At 46.4% G+C, this 24,450-nt stretch overlaps 2 protein-coding genes across 14 annotated transcripts in view; one reads left to right on the top strand and one right to left on the bottom strand.

Annotated features, from left to right (window-relative positions):
• Positions 1 to 1,910: 1,910 nt before the first annotated feature.
• LETMD1 (LETM1 domain containing 1) lies at positions 1,911 to 21,352 on the top strand. Of its 12 annotated transcripts, none has more exons than XM_003252142.2 (9): positions 1,911 to 2,090; positions 2,648 to 2,799; positions 5,715 to 5,830; positions 7,394 to 7,476; positions 9,459 to 9,645; positions 9,769 to 9,870; positions 9,975 to 10,127; positions 11,651 to 11,747; positions 12,978 to 14,048. In XM_003252142.2, exons 1-9 carry the CDS (start codon positions 1,969 to 1,971, stop codon positions 13,046 to 13,048), a joined length of 1,083 nt encoding a protein of 360 aa, XP_003252190.1. In that variant the 5' UTR covers positions 1,911 to 1,968; the 3' UTR covers positions 13,049 to 14,048. The 12 variants fall into 12 exon arrangements, with proteins under 12 accessions (XP_003252190.1, XP_030672406.1, XP_030672405.1 ...); XM_003252143.3 differs by having other exon boundaries at positions 1,930 to 1,983; positions 12,978 to 14,045; XM_030816553.1 differs by having other exon boundaries at positions 1,939 to 2,090; positions 7,428 to 7,476.
• CSRNP2 (cysteine and serine rich nuclear protein 2) overlaps positions 14,788 to 24,450 on the bottom strand; it is a 23,050-nt gene continuing 13,387 nt past the window's right edge. For both annotated transcript variants that reach the window (XM_030816544.1, XM_030816543.1), the window contains exons 4-5: positions 21,612 to 21,908; positions 14,788 to 18,253 (exon numbers count right to left, since the gene is read on the bottom strand). In XM_030816544.1, the coding sequence (XP_030672404.1) occupies positions 17,330 to 18,253; positions 21,612 to 21,908 (1,221 nt within the window). In that variant the 3' untranslated portion in view covers positions 14,788 to 17,329. The remainder of the gene's footprint in view (positions 18,254 to 21,611; positions 21,909 to 24,450) is intronic.

Here is a 24,450-nt window from a genome sequence, read left to right as displayed (position 1 = left end):
CGTCTTAGTCAACTTTTTTTTTTTTTTTTGAGACAGTCTCACTCTGTTGCCCAGGCTGGAGTGCAGTGGTGCGATCTTGGCTCACCTCAACCTCCACCTCCTGGGTTAAAGCGATTCTCCTGCCTCAGCCTCCCGAGTAGCTGGGATTACAGGCGCCCACCACCACATCCGGCTAATTTATGTATTCTTAGTAGAGATGAGGTTTCACCATGTTGTCCAGGTTGGTCTCGAACTCCTGACCTCGGGTAATCCGAGCGCTTCGGCCTCCCAAAGTGCTGGGATTACAGGCATGAGCAACGGCGCCCAGCCGTCTTAGTCAACTTTCTATCCCGTCCACCCCATTTACCCAACACTTGTGAAGATTCAGGGCCATCTTTTAAAACTTTTCCTCTGACTGCACGAGTGGTACAGTCATTAATAACCCGTGCTAATATAAAGCTCTGTGACCCATAAAGCATTATACAGATGTGGGAGCTTTCACAGCTGTATTCTCTTTGGATCCTCACAGAATTCTTATAAAATAGGTACTATTATAAGGGAAATAAACTCAGAGCTGAAGTGACATATCCAAGGTAATATTCACTAAAACAAATGTCAATGCCGAGATTGAACCTATATCCAGGAAACCCACATGGGATGCTCTACCACCTTCCATGAAGAATAAATATTCATATATATCCGAGAGGACTGTTAATTCTTGGAGGCAGTTAAGTACCACTTCTGGGACTCCTTCTTAGTTTCAAGTATTAATTTATTCAAACATGTTTACTGAGCATCTACTATGTGCTAATTATGGCACCTAGTGTTGGAGGTGCAGCAACGAACAAGGCAGAGAAGACGCTTACCCTCATTCTAGTTCAGGGAGCTGTCAAACAAGGACACAAATACGTAAACACTATAAGTGACAGATGCTATAAAGAAAATACAAGGCCAGGTGCAGTGGCTCACGCCTGTAATCCCAGCACTTTGGGAGGCCAAGGCTGGCGGATCACTTGAGGTCAGGAGTTCGAGACCAGCCTGACCAACATAGTGAGACCCCGTCTTTACTAAAAATACAAAACTTAGCCGGGCGCGGTGGCGGGCGCCTGTAGTCCCAGATACTCGAGAGGCTGAGGCAGGAGAATCGCTCGAACCCGAGAGGTGGAGGCTGTAGTGAGCCGAGATCGCGCCACTGCACTCCAGCCTGGGGGACAGAGCAAAACTCTGTCTCAAAAACAAAACAAAACAAAAAAGGGTAACATGAGCGTAAGTGTGAAGTGTGTCCTTTTCGCCGGCACTACTTCAGACAGGGTGGTCACAGAAATCCTCTCAGAATAGTAACATTTAAGTTGAGACAGAGCTTGGTCTTCGCTAGGTGCTTAACGAAAACCATTTTCCCACAAACTTAGTTCTGGAAACGACAAAGAAAGGAAAAAGTGTACTTAGTCCGTACAGGGGCCGCTCCCAGGCCTCCAACCTTCGCCGCCGGACTGACTGGAAAGTGGACGGTTCCCGGCCTATCCACGCCGCCACCATTAGAGGGCGCCGCGGGTCCTCCCAGCCCCAGGCACCGGCAAACTGACATCTGCTACCTAACAGTCGAGGCCCCGAAGCCCCGAGTCCGGGCCGAGGGCAAGGGCGGCGCTGGGAAGCCCTGAGGCCCTAGGGAATCGCGGAGGGTCACTGGACGCCTCAAGGAGAGGGTGCCCTCCGCATCGCAAACCCACACCAGTCGCATAAGAACTCGCTCCCTCTGGGACACCCTGTTTCCGGCGCCTTTAAACCGGGAAGTACTGCTGTGTCCAATCCTGGCCCTCCTTCCGCACTTAGTCTTTGAGTCCTTCCCTCTCCTGGCTTGTGCTGGAGCCAAGCAGGCTGTGGCTACCAATCAGCGCTCAGAAAAGACGCATGCGTCTTCGGACGAACGCGACGTACGGTTAACTTTGACCCAAAGACAACCTCTTCTCTCCCGCTTCCCTCGCTGTGAAGATGGCGCTCTCCAGGGTGTGCTGGGCTCGGTCGGCCGTGTGGGGCTCGGCAGTCACCCCTGGACATTTTGTCACCCGGAGGCTGCAACTTGGTCGCTCTGGCCTGGCTTGGGGGGCCCCTCGGTGAGGGACCTGTAGCGAGAAAAGCATTTTTGACGTCCAGGCTGTTTCAGTGTCTCAACCTTGCTTGCATTCTGTCTCTTAATTCTCAGAGTTCCACGCCTTGGCCCTGGAATTTTTATTCTTCTGCTCAGGATTCAAACTCCGATCCCCCCTAGTGACCCGGCTTCCTGACCCTCTGTACTCTCAGTGCCCCATATTGTCTGGTTTCCTCGCGTGTCCTGAGCTCATCTTTCAGCCTCACTTTTTCGGCTCAGGTTTTACCGCTACTGTCTCGATTCCACCTCTTTCTGACTTAGCCTGCAGTTCAAATTGTCCCACAGGCATTGCGCTCTCTCCCGAGGCATACCCTGAGTTCCTTTCCTGCCCCTGGCCTTTGCCTGATTTGTGTTTCACAGTCTGATTGCCTATCTCTTCTTGACCCCAAGACCCTCCTTGGGTTTCAGAAGTGTCAAGCCTTGGGATACAATCTCCGAGACTCCTGCTTTACATTAGGGACTCAAGGCGTGAGGGAGCTTCTAGGACTGATTCCCAGATAGTCTCTTTGATCTTCCTTGTAGGTCTTCAAAGCTTCACCTTTCTCCAAAGGCAGATGTGAAGAACTTGATGTCTTATGTGGTAACCAAGACAAAAGCGATTAATGGGAAATACCATCGTTTCTTGGGTCGTCATTTTCCCCGCTTCTATGTCCTGTACACAATCTTCATGAAAGGTAAAAACGAAACTACAATAGAAATTCCGGAATCAGCTCTTGGGCAGGGTCAAAGAGATAGCATAAATAAGATCATTTGCAGCTTCTGCTATGGGGATATGAGCCGAGATATCTTAATATTTCGTAAATGCCTGCGCCTTAAACTAATTCTTATAAATTAGCACTTCTTGAGAATGTTTCTAGAAAGATGTTGTGAGAAACAACTTATGACAGCAACATGAGGGAGGGAGAATATAGGTATGTTCTCGTACTTTCTTAACCACACACCTAGCTATAGTAGAAATTTTTTGTCTTGCACAGGGCAGGGATCTGTGGCTGTATAGACCTGCCCTGTGATTTATAAGTCAACTTACCCATAGGAAAATGAGGTCTAACCCTTGTTATGAATCTATATTAGGTAGTATGTTGTAGTGGCAATAGCACTACATAATACTTGGTTTCTAAATGTTTTGGTTCAAATCAGAGATCCTTAGTTACTAGGAGATGATATATATTGTGTCAAGTGTCTACTCTGGAGCCCGATTGCCTGATTCAAATCCCAGTTCATCACTGTGTGATTGGACTAATTAATTAACCCCTCTTTCCTTGGTTTTCTTATGTGTAAAATGGGAGTAATGGAACCTACCTATTTATCACATGGTTGTGAAGATTTTAAAAACTGATACATGTAAAGTACCTAGAACAGGTCCTAATCCCTAGTAAGTGCCAAATAAATGTTAGGTTATTTTCATCTAAATGTTACGTAACAATATTATAGGTTGGTGCAAAAGTAATTGCGGCTTTTGGCTTTCAGTGGCAAACACCACAGTTGCTTTTGCACCAAATCTATAATATGCTCTATGCTTTTATCATAACACTATAGTAAACTACATTGTCAAATCTGAACATTATCATAATTATTACTAGCTTCATGGACTTGAAAAATTACTTATCCTTAATCTGTAGAGATAAAATTGGCTACTTTTTCTGTTTTCATGTAGATAAATAGGATCAAATGAGAGAAAGGGATGAAAGCATTTGTGTTTGTTTTTAAACCTTTTATTGTGATTTTTTTTTTTTTTTTGAGAGTCTCACCCTGTCGCCCAGGCTGGAGTGCAATGGCATGATCTCGGTTCACTGCAACCTCTGCTTCCCAGGTTCAAGCAATTCTCCTGCCTTAGCCTCCCAAGCAGCTGGGAATACAGGCGCCTGCCACCACACCAGGCTGATTTTTGTATTTTTAGGAGAGACGGGGTTTCACCATATTGGCTAGGCTGGTCTTGAACTCCTGACCTCGTGATCCGCCTGCCTCTGCTTCCCAAAGTGCTGGGATTACAGGCGTGAGCCACCGCGCCCGGCCAACTATTATGGAAATTTTTAAACATACACAAATGTAGAGAGAATAGTGTAACAAACTTCCATGTATTCACCTCATTTCATTATCATAACTCGTGGCTGCCAATCCTCATTTATATACTTGCCTTATGTATTATTTTGAAGACAATTGAGACATCATATAATGACATATAAATCATTGATAAATATGAAAGCATTAAAAAAATAGATGCAAGAAGCCAGGCGCAGTGGCTCATGCCTGTAATCCCAGCACTTTGGGAGGCCGAGGCGGGCGGATCACCTGAGGTCGGGCATTTGAGACCAGCCTGACCAACATGGAGAAACACCGTCTCTACTAAAAATACAAAATCAGCTGGGTATAGTGGCACATGCCTGTAATCCCAGCTACTAGGGAGGCTGAGGCAGGAAAATCACTTGGACCTGGGAGACGGAGGTTGCGGTGAGCTGAGATCACACCATTGCACTCCAGCCTGGGCAACAACAGCGAAACTCCATCTCAAAAAAAAAAAAAAAGAAAGAAAGAAAGAAAGAAATTAGATGCAAGAATTTTCATAGAATGAAAATTTTAAATGTAATCATAAAAATATATTGAACTAAACTACTTTAAAAAGTGTTCCAGGCCGGGCACGGTGGCTCACGCCTGTAATCCCTGCACTTTGGGAGGCCAAGGCCGGCGGATCATGAGGTCAGGAGTTTGAGACCAGCCTGGCCAACATGGTGAAACCCGGTCTCTACTAAAAATACAAAAATTAGCCAGGTGTGGTGATGGGCACCTGTAATTCCAGCTACTCAGAAGGCTGAGGCAGGAGAACTGCTTGAAATTAGGAGGTGGAGGTTGCAGTGAGCCGAGATTGCGCCACTGCACTGCAGCCTGGGTGACAGAGCAAGACTCTGTCTCAAAAAAAAGTGTTCCAGGCCGGGCGCAGTGACTCATGCCTGTAATCCCAGCACTTTGGGAGGCCGAGGCAGGTGGATTGCTTGAGGTCAGGAGTTCAAGACCAGCCTGTCCACATGGTGAAACCCCATCTCTACTAAAAATGCAAAAATTAGCCAAGCGTAGTGGCACACGCCTGTAATCCCAGCTACTTGGGAAGCTGAGGGGGGAGAATTGCATAAACCTGGGAGGTGGAGGTTGCAGTGAGCCAAAATCGTACCACTGCACTCCAGCCTGGGCAACAGAGTGAGATTCCATCTCAAAAAAAAGAAAAAAAAAAGTTCCAGAAAGGAGATAAATTAATATCTGGCTGGGGAATACATAGGGTTAATTTAGCAAGACTTTCTGAAGTTAGGGAGCTTGATTTTTAAAAAGGAGTGACCAGTGAAACAGAAGAGGGAGACCATTCCATAGCAGATTGCAGAAGCCAAACTTAGCTAGAAGAGAGGTGATGTGCTAGGGGAAAAAAGGTTGAGAAAAGAGATTCGGGTTGACCTCAAGAGTTTCAAGTTACCTAGTTTAAAGCTTTGAGTATTGTTGGGGAGGGGTGAGAGTGTTTGCATGTGATTGAACATGGAGTAGGAAGCTGTGGTTAAGATTTAAACTGGGATAACATCACACTCTGTCCTCTACTTTAATGAGGCAGGATTACAGATGTTATGGGCTGATGCCAAAAAGGCTAGAAGAATAAAGACAAATATGTGGAAGCACAATATAAAGTTTCATCAACTTCCATACCGGGAGATGGAGCATTTGAGACAGGTATGGGCCAGGGGCAGATATCCAGAAGTTCATGGTGAGGTAATTACATTTAATCAAGATCTCAAGGTTTTTTCTTTCATTTGTTGTTCACCATTGATCAAGCTTTTGCCCTTTGCCACGAGAACAAAATATTGAACTGAATGAGGCATCAGATTATTTGTAAGAATTGGGTTCAGCCAGAGTTGTAGCCCTCCGTAGCAAGAGCTCCATAGAATTTCTGGCACACTTTCTGAATGAAAGTTGTAAACACTAAAATCTAATTAGTTTCTGAACATACAAAAGTCTGCAAGGGGGCCGGGCGCGGTGGCTCACGCCTGTAATCTCAGCACTTTGGGAGGCCGAGGCAGGCAGATCACGAAGTCAGGAGTTCGAGACCAGCCTGGCCAACAAGGCGAAACCCCGTCTCTATTAAAAATATAAAAATTAGCTGAGTGTGGTGGCGGGCGCCTGTAATCCCAGCTACTCGGGAGGCTGAGGCAGGAGAATCGTTTGAACCCGGGAGGCAGAGGTTGCAGTGAGCCAAAATCACGCCATTGCACTCCAGCCTGGGCGACAGGGCAAGACTCTATCTCAAAAAGAAATAATAATCAAATGAAAATAAAAGTCTGCAAGGGCAGCCAGGCGCAGTGGCTCTCACCTATATTCTCAGCACTTTGGGAGACCGAGGTGAGCGGATCACCTGAGGTCAGGAGCTTGAGACCAGCCTGGCCAATATGGTGAAACCCCATCTCTACTAAAAATACAAAAATTAGCTGGGCATGGTGGCGGGCGCCTGTAGTCCCAGCTACTCAGGAGGCTGAGGCAGAATTGCTTGAACCTGGGAGGCGGAGGTTGCAGTGAGCGAAGGTCGCGCCACCGCACTCCAGCCTGGATGATAAGAGCGAAACTCCGTCTCAAAAAAAAAAAAAAAGTCTGCAAGGATCCAAAGGGCAGCATGAAAGTAGTATTTGGTGGTGACTTGATGGGTCGTTTTGAAGCTGAGAGTAAGAATCTAGGACTCATTCCGCAGATCAGGAAGAGTTCACCGAAGGATTTGGTATAATGTCAAGCTCTGTACTAGACATTATTTGGGATACAAAAGTAATAAGTCAGAGGTTTTGTCCTCAAGGAACTAACCATCCAGAAGTAAATAGAAATAAACTTGGGGACCACATGCAGTGGCTCATGCCTGTAATCCTAGCACTTTGGGAAGCCAAGGTGGGCAGATCACTGGAGGTCAGGAGATTGATACCAGCTTGTCCAACATGGTGAAACCCTGTCTCCACTAAAAATACAAAAGTTAGCCTGGAGTGGTGGCTCATGCCAATAATCCCAGCTACTCGGGTGGCTGAGGCAGGAGGATCACTTGAACCCAGGAGGCAGAGGTTGCAGTGAGCTGGGATCGCACCACTGCACTCCAGCCTGGGTGACAGAGCAAGACTCCATCTCAAAAAGAAAAAGAAAGAAATTTGGTCCTTTTTCTGGGCTGTAATAGAAGTTTACTGTACAGTGGGGTGGATTTATTGTCTATTGTATTAACAACTTATTTGGGTTAAAACTGCATCTGTGTTTATTTCTGCTTAGTTCCGCCAAGACGTCACCAAGTGTCTTTTCCTAGGTATTATTTCCATTCCACCTTTTGCCAACTACCTGGTCTTCTTGCTAATGTGAGTACAGACTTCCATCTCCCCAACATCTTGAAGATATATCAATTTTTTTTAAAATTAAGAATTACTTTGAACAGAACTTTTCATTTCAGAAGATAGGCAGAGGTTATCAACCTTCTGCTCCAATCTTCTCATTATTCCAAGGTTCATAAAAGCCACTTAGGAAGACCTTGGTTACTGTGACACATCACAGCTAGAAGTGTAGGTGGCCTAGACTCTCCCTATCTCTTAGCTGCCCTGAGTCATGTGAAATAAGATAGTGACCTTCTCCATCATCCCTAGAGGCAACAACTCACTCCCCAAGAGAGAGTACTTTTAGACTAATTTCTTTAGGGAAAAAAAAGTACATTTTGTATTCTGATAACATATTTTTATTACTTCATATCCAAAAATGACATTTCTAAACTGTGATCTTGCATGTCATTCATTGTCTATTGCTGTATAACAAATACCTTCAAAGCTTAATAACATAAAACAATAGTATAAATCATTTTCATGATTTTGTAGGTCAAGAATTAGGGCAGTGCTCAGGTGGGTGGTTGATTTCTCTCTTCCATGTAGGGTTGACAGAGGTCCCTTAGTGATATTTAGCTGCTGAATGGACTAGTCTGGAAGGTCCTAGATCACTCTTATGTCTGGTGCCCTGGCAGGAATGGCTACACGGCTAGAACTGTCAACCAGAGTGCCTAGATGTGGCTTCTTCAGTATGGCAGCCTCAAGATAGTGGGACTTCTAACTTGGGAGCTCAGGGCTCCAAGAGCGAGGGGTTCTAGTAAGAATCTACATGACTTTATAACCTTGTGTTGAAGGTCACATAGACTCACTGCTGCTCTGTCCTATTGATTGAATCAGTCACTTAGAATGAAAAAAGGGGAGGATGTAGACCTCAGCTACCTAAGACAAGTGCCAGAGAATTTGAGGTCATGTTTTAAAACCACCAAACACGTAGATAAATAAATTTAAAAACAAATGGTGGCCAGGCGCGGTGGCTCACGCCTGTAATCCCAGCACTTTGGGAGGCCGAAGCAGGCAGATCACAAGGTCAGGAGATTGAGACCATCCTGGCTAACACAGTGAAACCCCGTCTCTACTAAAAATACAAAATACTAGCTAGGCGTGGTGGCAGGTGCCTGTAATCCCAGCTACTTGGGAGGCTGAGGCAGTACAATCGCATGAATCCAGGAGGGAGAGGTTGCAGTGAGCCGAGATTGCACCACTGCAGTCCAGCTTGGGTGACAGAGTGAGACTCCATCTCAAAAAAAAAACAAAACAAATCGATTGCCTTTTACATACTGGTTCCACATAAGGACTGTGCTATAGTTACATTGTCAACATCACATATAGTGTCCAGGTCAGTCTGCAACTCTCTCCAAAGCATACTCTTCACATGCTTTAGTTCAAAATGAGTCATTATATCCGATTGCTGCGTGGCAGGCTGTTCTGCTAGTCCTTCCTTTCACATCACATTTCAGTAATGGTGCTTGAAATTGTGCTTCAGTGTATCTTATAAATTTTGGTCTGAGAGTCACTTAAGAGAAAGGGCTGACAGTGGTGGCTCTCACCAGTAATCCCAGCACTTGGGGAGACTGAAGCAGGAAGATTGCTTGAGACCAGGAGTTCGAGACCACCCTGGGCAATATAGCAAGACCTCATCTCTGCAAAAAAATTTAAAACTTAGCCGGGCATAGTGGCCTGTGCCTGTAGTCCCAGCTACTCAGTAGGCTGTGGTGGGAGGATTGCTTGAGCCTGAGAGGTCGAGGCTGCAGTGAGCTGTGATCATGCCACTGCACTCCAGCCTGGGTGACAGAGGCGACCCTGTCTCTTAAAAAAAAAAATAAATAAAAAAGAAAAAGAACACTGAGGTAGGGAAATAGTGTCTCCATCTCTTCTTCCTAGTATTCATGTCTACCAAATGCTTTCTTTGGCTTCCTCTGAAAGAAGCCAGTTTCAGCAAGTGAGTTTGTGATTCTTTCTCCTTTCAGGTACCTGTTTCCCAGGCAACTACTGATCAGGCATTTCTGGACCCCAAAACAACAAACTGATTTCTTAGATATCTATCATGCTTTCCGGAAGCAGTCCCACCCAGAAATTATTAGTTATTTAGAAAAGGTCATCCCTCTCATTTCTGATGCAGGACTCCGGTGGCGTCTGACAGATCTGTGCACCAAGGTATTCCTGCAGTTAACCCTTCCTGCAAATGTGGAATCTTGTTAGATTCAGTGTGCACTAAAACTAGGGAAGAGGGGTAGTCAGGACTTTCCTAACATCTACCAATCTCTTACCTCTTCCAAGATACAGCGTGGTACCCACCCAGCAATACATGATATCTTGGCTCTGAGAGAGTGTTTCTCTAACCATCCTCTGGGCATGAACCAACTCCAGGCTTTGCACGTGGTGAGCACTTTGAGGGCTTCTCTTTTCCGTAGCATCACCATGTTTCAGATGTTTGCTTGAGCTCATACTGTTTGCCTTTCCCCTCCTATGTGGTTGTGTTACAGAAAGCCTTGAGCCGGGCCATGCTTCTCACATCTTACCTGCCTCCTCCCTTGTTGAGACATCGTTTGAAGACTCATACAACTGTGATTCACCAACTAGACAAGGCTTTGGCAAAGCTGGGGATTGGCCAGCTGACTACTCAGGAAGTAAAATCGGTAAGAGCTTGATTGCAACACCAGCCCTCAACCCTTGGTGTGCTTTTGAGCCTACAGCAGGCTGGAGGTTTACAGGGGTTCCTTGTCTTGTTTGTTATATAGAACCCAGCTTCTTTATTCTCTCACTTCATTTCATTTATTTATTTATGATTTATTTTTATTTATTTATTTATTTTGAGACAGAGTCTCATTCTGTTGCCTGGGCTGGAGTACAGTGGCACAGTCTTGGCTCACTGCAACCTCTGCCTCCCGGTTCAAGTGATCCTCCTACCTCAGCCTCCCAAGTAGCAGGATTACAGGTGTGCGCCACCACGCCCAGCTAATTTTTTGTATTTTTAGTAGAGATGGTTTCACCATGTTTGCCAGGCTGGTCTCAAACCCCTGGCCTCAAGTGATCCATCCACCCAAAGTGCTGAGACTACAGGTGTGAGCTACCGTACCCAGCATATTTATTTATTTTTCAGTCTCACTATTTTGACCAAGCTGGTCTTGAACTCCTGGCCTCAAGCAATCCTCCCATCTTGGCCTCCTAAAGTGCTGGGAATACAGCCGTGAACCACTGTGCCCGGCCTTTTTAAAAATTATTTTTTAATTAGCCAGGAGTGGTGGCACACGCCTGTAATCCCAGGTACTTGGGAGGCTGAGACATGAGAATTGCTTGAATCCAGGAGGTGGATTGCAGTGAGCCAAGATCGCACTACTGCACTCCAGCCTGGGTGATAGAGTGAGACTCTGTCTCAAAAAAAAAAAAAACCCCAAAGAAATTATTTTTTATTTTTGTAGAGACAGGGTCTCACTATGTTGCCCAGGCTGGTCTTGAACTCCTGGGCTCAAGTGATCCTCCCACCTTGGCCTTTCAAAGTGTTGGGATTACAGGCATGAGCCACTGCACCCAGCTCCTCACCTCATTTCTGTGTCTTTTTTCTCAATAATCTTAGCTAGGGGGAAGGAATTGCCTACAGAAATTTTGGTTTGTATTTCGTTTCTTCTGGCACTTCAGAAAGCAAGGATACTGCAGTTTAGACCTACTATTTTAGATTATATAGGACTCTTTGCTTGTCATCTTGTCCATCACTAGTTTTCAAATTGCCATGAGGAAAGGCTTCATGTGGGAATGAGATTGTAACTTTTTTTTGAGACAGAGTCTCGCTCTGTTGCCCAGGCTGGAGTGCAGTGGCATGATCTTGGCTCACTGCAACCTCTGCCTCCCAGGTTCCAGTGATTCTCCTGCCTCAGCCTCCCGAGTAGCTGGGACTACAGGTGTGTGCCACCACGCCTGGCTAATTTTTGTATTTTTTAGTAGAGATGGGATTTCACCACATTGGCCAGGCTGGTCTCCAACTCCTGACCTCGTGATCCGCCTACCTCAGCCTCCCAAAGTGCTGGGATTACAGGCCTGAGTCACCGTGCCCGGTGAGATTGTAACTTATTTAAAGGAGATTTAGGATTGTTTGTGGATTTCCATTTCCTTGGCATAATCACTCTGTGATTATTAAGGACCGTTTCTCTTCTGAGTGGTATAGGCTTGTTATCTCCGTGGCCTGAATTCTACGCATATTGGTGAAGATAGGTGTCGAACTTGGCTGGGAGAATGGCTGCAGATTTCCTGCAGCCTGAAAGGTAAAACATATTTGTGTGGTTATACCACTAAAATCCAAGTCACTTTTATATTTTATTCTGAGGTCATTTTGGAGTTAATTATTGAGTACTGTGAGATATGTATATATATACATCTAATTGAAAGGGCACAAACTCACATGCCTACTGCATGCCTGGCAGGTAACGAAGTAGGCCATAAGACAAGAGGGAGTAGTGGGGACTGTGGGAACATAAGAGTGAATGCACGCTAGTGTGAGTCAATTTTCCAACCTTGGCACTTTCTTATGGGGGGATATCCTGTGCTTTTTTTTTTTTTTTTTTTTTTTTTTTTGAGATGGAGTTTCACTCTTGTTGCCCAGGCTGGAATGCAATGGTGCGATCTCGGCTCACCGTAACCTCTGCCTCGTGGGTTCAAGTGATTTTCCTGTCACAGCCTCCCGAGTAGCTGGGATTACAGGCATGCACCACCACGCCCGGCTAATTTTGTATTTTTTTTTAGTAGAGACCAGGTTTTCTCCATGTCGGTCAGGCTGATCTCGAACTCCCGACCTCAGGTGATCCGCTGGCCTCGGCCTCCCAAAGTTGTGGGATCACTGGCGTGAGCCACCATGCCCAGCCTATCCTGTTCTTTATAGGTATTTATTATAGCAGTATCCCTAGCCTCTACCCACTAGATGCCAGTAGCACCCCTTCACCCACAGTTGTCACAACCAAAAATGTCTCCAGACATTGCCAAATGTCCTAGGGGTGGGGAGGAGAGAGGCAGAATTGTCCCCGTTGAGAAGTACTGGTCTAAAGGCATTCAGACTCAAAACAAAAACAGTCTGCTGACCAAACGCAAAGCATCTGTGCCCGTTGGCCCCCTGTTTAGGCTGGGTCTTGATGTTTTCTGGGCCTTTGGATGTTAGGGTGGGCCTACTAATCTTGAAGCTGAGAAATGTCCCTAGAGCACCAACTTCTACCAGAAGAATCCCAAGGCGACTGGTGTTTAGTACCGTTACCATCTCTGAATTTTCTACTGCAATCACATGAGAAATAGAGGATGAATTGATACGAATATATAGTAGAAGGAAAGGAAGGCATGCGTGCAGGGGCTGAAACAAAGAAGGGGAACTTTGAGAAAAACAGCTTCTTCATTCCACCCCTCCCTGCACTTGGCTTCCTGCCTCCAGGCTGAAGCCATATATAACAAGGCAGTTAGTTATAAGGCAGTGTTCCCAAGCCAAACCGCTAACACTGTGGTGTTTTCAGAAGCTGAGCTGTCTCTCTTGCTGCACAACGTGGTCCTGCTCTCCACCAACTACCTTGGGACAAGGCGCTGAATGAACCATGGAGCGGATGGCGTTGTCCTGCAGTCGCATAGTATAGCAGTGCAGGAACAAACAGCACTTGCCAGCGAAGTCTGTGTGTACTGTTAAGTGTGTGGGAGGCAGAGAGAGGAGCAGGGGCCATGGGCCTCACAGCATGGCACACATGTGGGAACTGCAGACATTCCCCTCACAGCTAGAACTGAAACAAACCCTCTTGCCAGGGGTGGCCCGTGTGAGGTGTCATCCCGTCCCCCTCATAATTACTAATAGCTGGAACTGGCAGCAGCCTCTGCTGGGCTTTTACTGTGATGTGTTCAGTTCATGTCCTAGAAAGTCAGCTTTTGCCCCAGGTGGGAATCCCTATTTGGCTTAGGACTGATCCACTTCCATGTTACTTACGTCTGTGGGTTTTTGTTGTTGCTGTTAGAAAATTTGTGGCTGTCGAGAACAGCACTCCTTTGGCTGGAGCACTCGTGTCCGTGCATGTACTTCAGTGTTTCCCTCCATCCTTTCTGATACGACCAAAAATCAAGTTGTTTTGTTTTTTGTCCCCTACACTGGCATAGGCTAACCACTTCCTTTCTTTTTCAAACCCTCTGAACACCTTTTTTTGATGGGTACCTTGCAGGAATATTCTATTGGAAAAGATAACAGGAAGTAAAAGTGCTTCTTGACCCCTTCCTCAATGTTTCTAGCCTTCACTCTCCGTTGTCTTTTCTGGGCTGTATTACAGCCCCCTGTGGATCTTCAACTCTGCTGCCTCCACTGTGATGCAGCGGTCCAACTGTAACTGACAGTGGCTGCCTTCTCTGGGCCATGGATCGCACCTGTAAGGTACTAACTACTGCCCAGCCTGGGGAGATCAGGAGAGGTCTGCATAGAGTTAGTAAGTTGGGTTTAGCTTTTGTGTGTGCATCAGTGACTTATAGTTCTGTAATAACTTACTGTAAATGCATGAAGCACTGTTTTTAAACCCAAGTAAAGACTGCTTGAAACCTGTTGATGGAAATGACTTATGCATACTCTAATCATTTTGCTGTCTCCTTTTACAAGACTGACATAACCTAACAAATGGGGACTTAATTGGTTGGAATAGAACCTTCTGATGGGATGGAAGTTTTGCAGAAACTGATTTGAAGTTGATCTCCTTGCTGGACACTGTAAGGTGATAACAAGGAAAACAGAATTTCATAAAGTTAGTGGAATGAGGCCGGGCGTGGCGGATCACAAGGTCAGGAGATCGAGACCATCCTGGCTAACACAGTGAAACCCTGTCTCTACTAAAATAGCAAAAAAATTAGCCAGGCGTGGTGGTGGGCGCCTGTAGTCCCAGCTACTCAGGAGGCTGAGGCAGGAGAATGGCGTGAACTGGGAGGCGGAGCTTGCAGTGAGCCGAGATCACGCCACTGCACTCTAGTCTGGGCGACAGAGTGAGACTGTCTCAAAAAAAAAAAAAAAAAAAAAAAAAAGTTAATGGAATGAGAAAATGGGAGCCCAGAGTAGGGACAGGGCTAAGCTCCAACAGAGCAGCAGCAAGGCCTGCTTCAGCTGAACAGGCACACAAGGGCATATGAACCAAGTCCAGCTCTTGGTACTCCAAAGAGAATATTCTATTTTTCCATCACAAAATGTTTCTATTGTTAACATTAATTCCTAACTGACCTAATTAGTTTTACAACGAAGCTGGAGAAGCATCCTTTTTCTAACAAGTAACTGAATTGTGGCCTGCCGAGACAAAGAGTAACACACCATTCTTTTGAATATTTCTTTAATATTACATTTAAATATTCTCTTTAAATACAGCATTATCACAATGTAAAGAACCTAAAGGGGAAAAAATTATTTTCAGAGAACCAGACAAGCTTTGGATTCACATTGAAAATACTACCTGTGTACAGTATGTGAGAAAGGAAATTGGAAAATAATAAGGGTTGTGGTAATAAGAGTCATTTATCTAGGCCTAGACTGGGACTGAAGCTATCTGCTTCTATGATCAGAGGCCTAGCTTTCCTAGCAACCATGAGCTAGAATTCTGTCCAACTCAGGTAGCACCAGAAGTGAGATGGACTAGGTTGTAGAGAAGGCCTTTTGCTTGACAAGACAGTTAATGCTAAATGTTAATATTTAGCACTCAAAAGTTTGGGATCAGTGTGTCACAACTGTAGAGTTAATGAAGGGGATGGACTTAAATTAAGAAACTACAGGTTTTCAGAAACATCAAATATCTTGTGGGTTGGCAATGAGCTTAATAATTACAGATTCATATTCCTGGTTTGATCCCAAAAGCTAATGTGTTCCTCATCATGCAGCTGGAATCTACTTCCTAGATTAAGCTGGAGCCTTCCTGCAGAGACAGTGTGCAAACCTCACCCTCCCCTTCCGACACAAACTTTGAAAAAGGTTCTTTTCTCCATAAAGCCAAATTCCCAATTAAGCTTCAGTCGTGTTTGAGGGTACCAGTCTAAGGTAGGGGAGTCTAGTTCAGTTCTGGATAGCTTCGCGATCTCAGGTACTTAAGACTCTCAACTGTTTTGTGAGGCTAGGGGATGGGGAGAGATAAGGATCTACGTACTTAAGTTCCCCTCCAAACTAAAACCAAGCAAAACCTGGAACAATTAGGAAAGGCAGAATGAACTAAAAAATGTTATGTGGATTAAATACAAATCCTTTCAGGCTCAGAGTTCAGAGACTTCAGGGGTGAAATGCTGCTGCGACATACACGATGGTTTCTGTAAGACACCAGGGCCTTAATATCCCACCAGAAAAGGCTTTATGAGCAAGATAAGTAGGAGTAGTGTCTCCCCCAACACAGTTTTTCACTTTTGTATGTGTGTGTGGTTAATAAACCATACCAGAAGTAAAGTATGGTGTAAAGGATGCTTGAGAAGAATAGTTTTGCTCCCTACTGCCTCCATTTTAGAACAGAGACAAAGATCACTTTGCTAATAAAAGGAAATCAGTGCTGTTCAGTGGAGGAGATCTTAGAACACAGGATGAACAGGAACTGTATTCCTCCTGACAAGAGGTAAGAACTGAATCAAACTGAATGAGTTCCATTCTATACGCTTCAAAGGTTATCATTAGAACTTGAATCCTTTGGAATCTGGAAGTTGCATGTGGCATTTAAGAACTGGCTTGGCTTCCAATTTTTATATATCATCAAGATGGAGGGGTCCAATAAACATTTGCAATTCTTGGAATTGAACTGCAACAGTATAAGAACTCTAACCTGCTATGTTGAAAATGACCATGAGGGTAGATCCAGGAAAAAAAGAAAAACTGGTTGGTAACCTTAAGATTGCCACGTCCTACATTCCACTAAAGCTCAGATCTCACAAAGAGGGAAAAACCTGGGTGAAAAAACAAGCACAGCACAAATATGTCATCTTTCCAGATAGCAAGCAGTCTGTTCCCACTGCCTCCTTTGGCCACAGTTAATGCTCCACATAGGCCTCCTGTGGGATGGGTGAGCCCCAGCCGAAAGCTGCCTGACAGTGCTAGCATCAGACTCGGACAGAAGGCTCAGGCTCGTTATACCACATCCCCAGCCAATCCAGCTCTTTTTCTCCGAAGGAGAAAGGATGGAAAGAAAAAAAGACATATAGACAAGTTTAACTCTAATACTTAAGAACATGTGGAAGAAACAATTCAAGTCACAGACCAGGAATCCCCAGTGTGGGGAACAGGTCAGAGAACACCAAACATGTCAAATATTAACTTATTTACCAAATATGGGATTGAAGGAAGGCAGGTTCCATTTTTGTAAATCCTGGAGATTTTGTACAGAAGCAGAGACCCTTCCACTCCCTCCTCCCTAGACTCGACCAGGTGACTTTCCAGTTTGAAGTATTATGACACAGCAAAATGGGGTATCAGAATAACCACCGGGAAAAAGGAGCTTGTACTCTGCCTGGGGCTTGGGAGAGAAAGGGCTTTGCCATGCTCTTCAAATTCTCGTGTTCTGGTCCCTACAGAAAGAATAGCTGCTGGAGTCACCCAGCTCTTCCTGTGAGATCCTAGTTCTTTGTTCCAGTGGCCCAGAAAGCTCAATGTTCAGCACTACGCAGCTTTCTCTGCCCCAAGACTATCCCCAGATCAAGGTAGGGCTGGTCTCCTTGGTACTGTTTCCCTTTTAAAAAATACTCAAAACACTCCTTTCCCACCCATTCCCCAAAGACCCCAATAAAATAACATGGGAGCAGCAGCTGCTTCTACAGTTTTGTTTTGAAATGGTGTTAGATAAAATAAGGGAATAAATAGAGAATGGGTAACAGGCAGGACCTCCAGTGCCTGTCACACTGCCAGAGGGAGTTCTAAGGAAGAATCTTCAGGGGGCCGATCCTCATTCTGCTGGGAGGTCTTCACCATCCCACAGCCCTCTTCATTGTCCGTGCGGAAGGGGAGGCTTGAGGGGGACCAGGAAGGGCGGAAGTCTTCATTTTCAGGCTCCTCAGGGTTACAATCTTCTGGCAATAGAGCTTCTAGGGTGGGTGTTTTCCCCACCTCTGATTTACAGAGGGCAGCTGGGTCTGTGGAGCTACAAGCCACGAGTGAGGTAACAGGGAGAGAGAAGACATTCAGATCCTTCTCCTTTGGGAAAGAGGCTGAGCCTTCTTCTGTACCAGGCTCTCCTTTCACTCCCAAGACTGGCCTCTGCTCCACTTGATAATAGACCAAGGGCCCACCGTTCAAGTAGGATGGGCTGTTCACCGTTGAGGCAGTTGGGTGGTCTGAGTTCTCGGTAAAACACAGGACAGAGGAGCCTGGGGGCAGCTGAGCCTGGATGAGAATGGGGGCCGTAAGGCCTGGGCACAGCTCTTCGGGGACAGCCAGGGGCTCCTCCAGGATGCACACACCCAGACTCTCGATGCTGGAGTCCAGGCTGGCACTAGAGCCGCTGGAATCTTCTTCTGCCTTAAGCCGCTCCAGTTCCTCTGCACTCTGCAGGTGCATCACTGCTGTCTCATTCTCAGCAATGAACTCCTGGAAGTCCTGGGTCTCAGAGCCCTGTGCTCCTGTCAGGCTGCAACTGGCAGTCGGAGAGGGCTCCTCATCTGGGGCTGCTGGGCGGCTCACCTGCCGCTTGCTCTCCAGCTCCAGCTTCATAATGGTGTGGAGGTAATGAGTCCGGACCCGGATTGGATTAAATTCAATGCGCCCTGCCATGTTCCCACAGCCATCCCGGGAGCAGCCACATGGAAAGGACATGCGATCCACCTGAGCGGGGACAGGAAGGTTGGGACAAGATGAGACCTACAATCCTAACAATGGAGATAGGAGACATGAGCTGGCAAACAGGCAGTTGGGGTTTGAGGTCTCCTTTTAAGAAGAAAAGCAACCAATTCAAAGCATAGCATGCAGTGTGAGCTAACAGAACACTAGATGGTAGTTACCAGACCACTTGCATTTCAATCCCAGCTCAGCCATTAATTAGTGGTGTGACCTCAAGAGAATCATTTATCTCTCTAGGGCTTTGTTTCCTCTTCTGAATAACAAGTAGACAAAAATCACAGCACAGGGTCCTTCCAGTTAAGAGTCCAGAGATACTTCTCTGAATGCTGATAGTTTTCACAGAGGAAATTTACGAGCCTCAGAGACTTTTTCAGAACTTACCTGGTTCACTGAGACAACAAAAGGCTGGACCCAAGCCTATGGCCTGCAATGACAGGCATGGGAGAGTGAGTGGAAGATCTTGCTACTTCAAAAAAAATACATTCTGGGGAAACTAAGCAAATGTGCCTTAGTTTGCTAAGGTGCTAGAACGCAGGTTCACACAGTGGCCACTTTTTTAGCTACCTGCTTTATTTTCCCTGAGGGTTGACTAGTTTAGTTCTGAAGCAGTTGCCAAGATAATTAACTTACAGACCAGGGATATCTGGAAAGGAGATGCTTTCTACCTCCTTATCACTTTCGTATTCCAACAGGAAAAACACATAAACCAAAAATAAAAGGAAAAATTAAAACCACAAGTAAGCAAATAAGCATGTACAAATCACAATGTCTTTCTATGATACTGACTTACAGAAATCTCCACTCCAGTTATACCTTTTTCCTTTGGAGACAGGGTCTTGCTCTGTCATCCAGGCTGGAGTGCAGTGGCGCCGTCATGGCTCACTGCAGCCTGGAGCCATCCTGGGCTCAAGCAACCCTCCCACCTCAGCCTCCTGAGTAGCTAGGACTACAGGCATGCAGCACTACATCTAGCTAATTTAAAAAAAATTTTTTTTTTTGAGACGGAGTCTCACTCTGTCACCCAGGCTGGAGTGCAGTAGCACAATCTCAGCTCACTGCAACCTCTGCCTTCTGGGTTCAAGCAATTCTCCTGCCTCAGCCTCCCGAGTAGCTGGGATTACAAGGTGCCCGCTATCACGCCCAGCTAATTTTTGTATTTTTTTAGTAGAGACAGGTTCACCATGTTGGCCAGGCTGGTCTCAAACTCCTGACCTCGTGATCTGCCCACCTCGGCCTCCCAAAGTGCTGGGATTACAGGCGTGAGCCACCGCGCCCGGCCCTAATTTTCAAATTTTTTTGTAGATAGGGTCTTGCTATGTTGCCCAGGCTGGCCTCAAACTCCTGGGCTCAGGCAATCCTTCCACCCCCGCCTCCCAAAGTGCTAGTTACAGGTGTGAGCCAACGTGCCAGGCCCAGCTGCATCAATTCTTAGGACTGTTCTCAGGTGTGTGTGTAACAGAATAACTCATTATGGGACTTTGGTCTGAAAAGCAGTATTTGGCCAGATCTACCACAGTTATTTGTTACCCAGCTAAAAATAAAGAAAGGGTGAGTTAGGAGAAATCCAACCACAAGGACTCAGCATCTACACCCTCAGTAATTAAATTCCAGATAAATTTCATTCTTAAGGATGGTATTGCTGTTTTCAACTGAAATGTGTCTTAAACTGTCCCCCATCAGAGGGCCAACAAGGGGCCAGGCACGGTGGCTCATGCCTGTAATCCCAGTACTTCGGAAGGCTGAGGCAGGCAGATCACCTGAGGTCAGGACTTCGAGACCAGCCTGGCCAACACGATGAAACCTTGTCTCTACTAAAAATACAGAAGCTGGCTGGGCATGGTGGCTTGCACCTGTAATCCCAGCACTTTGGGAGGCTGAGGCAGGCGGATCACGAGGTCAAGAGATCGAGACCATCCTGGCCTACATGGTGAAACCCCGTCTCTACTAAAAATACAAAAATTAGCTGGGTGTGGTGGTGCGTGCCTATAGTCCCAGCTACTCGGGAGGCTGAGGCAGGAGAATTGCTTGAACCTGGGAGGCAGAGGTTGCAGCGAGCTGAGATCACGCGCTACTGCACTCCAGCCTGGCAACAGAGCGAGACTCCGTCTCAAAAAAAAAAAAAAAAAACAAAAAAAAACAAAAAAAAAGAGAATTACAACGATTAGCCGGGCACAGTGGCGCACACCTGTAATCCCAGCTACTTGGGAGTCTGAGGCGGGAGAATCACTTGAACCCAGGAGGTGGAGGTAGCAGTGAGCCAAGATCGCGCCACTGCACTCCAGCCTGGGCAACAGAATGAGACTCCATCTCAAAAAAAAAAAAAGGGCAGCCAACAAGAGATGATACTTTCTCTTTCAGGTAACTATGGTTTTAAGCTCTGCTAGGCCAGGTCTGATCCTGAATTGTAAAGCTCTGAATACTATTTTGATTTTTTCAAAATTGGAGTAAAGGTACTGAAGAATAAGTGTTTGCAGATAGAATCTATAGGCCCACACCACTCCTCTGCTAACTTTTTGAGACAGGGTCTTGCTCTGTCGCCCAGGCTAGAGTGCAGTGGCACAATCATAGCTTACTGCAACCTATGCCTCCCAGGCTCAAGTGATCCTCCTCCCATCTCAGCCTCTTGAGTACCTGGGACTACAGGCCCATGCTACCACGCCCAGCTAATTTTTGTATTTTTTGTAGAGATGGGGTTTAGCCATGTTGCCCAGGCTGGTCTCGAACTCCTGGGAAGCAATCTGCCTGCCTGCCTCGGCCTCCCAAAGTGCTGGGATTACAGATGTGAGCCACCGCGCCCAGTCCTGCTTCCTTTTATCTCAAAGAATCAGTATTTAGGAAACAGTATTTAGGAAATACTGTTTAGGAATCAGTGTTTAGGAAACATTTACTAAATGTTAAATGTACTAACTCCTCTTCATCCCTTTCCTAACAGCTGCTTCTTATCACCTCTGAGAAATGAAACAAAAAAAGATGAGATATGTCCACAGCCTAAGAATCCTGTCATGCTTGTTTTCTTTGCAAAAACTTTAAGAGACAGGGTCTCACTCTGTGACCCAGGCTGGAGTGCACTGGTGTGAACTCAGCTCACTGCAGCCTTGACCTCCTGGACTCAAGAGATCCTCCTACCTCAGCCTCCCAAGTAGCTAGGAGTAGAGGTGTGAGCCACCGTGCCTGGCCGTGTGCTCTTTGCTTACTCTGTTGATGGAGGAGGGTTGTGGAACTGGAGAGTGTTCACAACCACAGGGAATCCACCCCTGCATGGGCCTCCCGTGTTCAGTGGCACCCACAGCTCACCCTGCTGACCCTGGTGTAGATATACTATCTCAGGCCAACTTGGACTGACCTGGCATTTAATCCCAGCCTGGCTGCAGGCACACGCTTCTGGGTCACAATACAGTCGGCAGTCACAACCACATTCTTCCCGTGACAGGCGGATGGCTCGAAGTTCTTGCTTCTCTTCAGCATCAATGCGGTGGACCCCAGAAGCCCTCAGCAGGGCCCGTCGCCGTTTGGTGGGCAGAGGCTGCAGGAAGAAGTAATCATCCACCTCCACGTTTTCCACATCAATGTCTTCATCTGACACATCATCCAGCGTCAGGCCATCGGCCTCCACCGACTCCACTGTCCCATTCTTGGTCAGCTGCCAAGAGACAGGAAAGGTTAGCCTCATAGATGTGAGCAGCATGCACCTCCTCAGTGACCATCCCAGAGCAGCACTGTCCCTTGAACTTTCTGCAACCATGGGAATGTCTGTGCTGTCCAAAATGATGGCAGCTACTACTGAGCACTGGAAATGCGGCAGTTGGAAAAAACTGTCATTTTATTTATTTTTTTGAGAAAAAAGTCTCATTCTGTCGTCCAGGCGGGAGTGCAGTGGTGCAATCTCGGCTCACTACAACCTCCGCCTCCCAGGTTCAAGTGATTCTTCTGCCTCCCAAGTAGTTGGGATTACAGGTGTGAGTCACCACGCCTGGGTATTTTTTTCTGTTTTCAGTAAAGACAGGGTTTCACTGTGTTGGCCAGGCTAGTCTTGAACTCCTGGCCTCAAGTGATCCACACACCTCGGCCTCTCAAAGTGCTGGGGTCCACTGTGCCAGCCCAATTTACATAATTTTAATTAAATAGCCGTATGTGACTACTGGCTGCTGTATTCACTAGCACAGGTCAAAAGAATAAATCCAGAGTGGGAAGATGGGAAATCTTACGCATCATCACCTTTCTGGGTCCAAGCTTCTCAAAAACCCATCTCATCTTCCCTCCTACACGAAAATCTATTTCCACAAACATACCCTCCATTTCCAGACATGTGTCCCCTAATTTACGCTCACTTGCCTTCTAACACAGAGAGGAAAAGGTATGTGAATGACTGGATGATCCTTGGATATACAGAAAAATGTGAAACACCCTTCAACTTGCACCCACTGAATGCAAAACTACCTTTTTGGAAAAAAAGGGCAAATTAAAGTGTAGTAAAAGGCTACCAGGTCTTAATCAATGAACCCAAATCCCCACAGTGTGAACAATTATCTGTGCATGCACTACAGAGCTTCATTTTACTGTAAAGAGAAAAAGCAAATATATTAACAGGTATTAAAGAAAGCCCTCGGCCAGGCGCGGTGGCTCACGCTTGTAATCCCAGCACTTTGGGAGGCCGAGGCGGGCGGATCACGAGGTCAGGAGATCGAGACCATGGTGAAACCCCGTCTCTACTAAAAATACAAAAAAAAAATTAGCCGGGCGTGGTGGCGGCAGTCGCCTGTAATCCCAGCTACTCAGAGAGGCTGAGGCAGGAGAATGGCGTGAACCCAGGAGGCAGAGCTTGCAGTGAGCCGAGATCGTGCCACTGCACTCCAGCCTGGGCGACAGAGCGAAACTCCGTCTCAAAAAAAAAAAAAAAAAAAAGGAAGCCCTTAGCTGAGAAAAAATGTATTTCTTCTCCTTTCTTTTTTTTTTTTTTTTTTTTGATACGGAGTCTCACTCTCTTGCCCAAGCTGGAGTGCAGTGGCGTGATCTCGGCTCACTGCAAGCTCTGCCTCCTGGGTTCACGACATTCTCTTGCCTCAACCTCCCGAGTAGCTGAGACTACAGGCGCCCGCCACCACACCCGGCTAATTTTTTGTATTTTTAGTACAGACAGGGTTTCACCGTGTTAGCCAGGATGGTCTCAATCTCCTGACCACGTGATCCACCCACCTCGGCCTCCCAAAGTGATGGGATTACAGGCGTGAGCCACCGCACCCAGCCTCCTTCTCCTTTCTAACTTTTTTTTTTTTTTTTTTTTTTTGAGACAGGATCTCACTGTCTCTCAGGATGGAACTCAGTGCATGATCTCGGCTCACTGCAATCTCTGCCTCCCGGGTTCAAGTGATTCTCCTGCCTCAGCCTCCCAAGTAGCTGGGATTACAGGTTCCTGCCACCATGCCCAGCTAATTTTTATATTTTTAGTAGAGACAGGGTTTCAAAATGTTGGCCAGGCTGGTCTTGAACTCCCGACCTCAACTGATCCACCCAACTCCACCTCCCAAAGTGCTGTAATTACAGGCGTTAGCCATTGCACCAGGCCTAATCCTTTTTTATTTGACTTCAAAGAAAAGCTGTATGTGAGGAAAGGTGGTATAATAATACTGAGTGTGCTATGTACAGGCAGAAATCTGGGTTTTCTTTTTTTTTTTTGACACGGAGTCTCACTCTGTCACCCAGGCCGGAGTGCAGTGGCGCAATCTCGGCTCACTGCAAGCTCCGCCTCCCAGGTTCACGCCATTCTCCTGCCTCAGCCTCCCGAGTAGCTGGGACTACAGGCGCCCGCCACCACGCCCAGCTAATTTTTTGTATTTTTAGTAGAGACGGGGTTTCACTGTGTTAGCCAGGATGGTCTCGATCTCCTGACCTCGTGATCCACTGGCCTCGGCCTCCCAAAGTGCTGGGATTACAGGCGTGAGCCACCAAGAAATCTGGGTTTTCTGGGCTGAGATGGATAGAGAGCCAAGAAAGGGAGTCTCGGTGGAAGGACAGATTGAAGACAAGCCGTGGCTGAAAGAGTTCTGAAAACTCACTAGAGAACTCAAGAAAATGAGGCCTAATAATCCCTGGGGCTCTGGAAGCTGCTGGCAGGATGAAAGCCACGTGACTGCAGCCTTTGGTTGATTTCATCAGACAACCACAGGGTAGAGCTGGTAAAGGGA

Source organism: Nomascus leucogenys, chromosome 8 (genome assembly GCF_006542625.1).
Source record: "Nomascus leucogenys isolate Asia chromosome 8, Asia_NLE_v1, whole genome shotgun sequence".
NCBI lineage: Eukaryota > Metazoa > Chordata > Mammalia > Primates > Hylobatidae > Nomascus > Nomascus leucogenys.
This window is presented reverse-complemented; position numbering and strand designations above follow the sequence as displayed.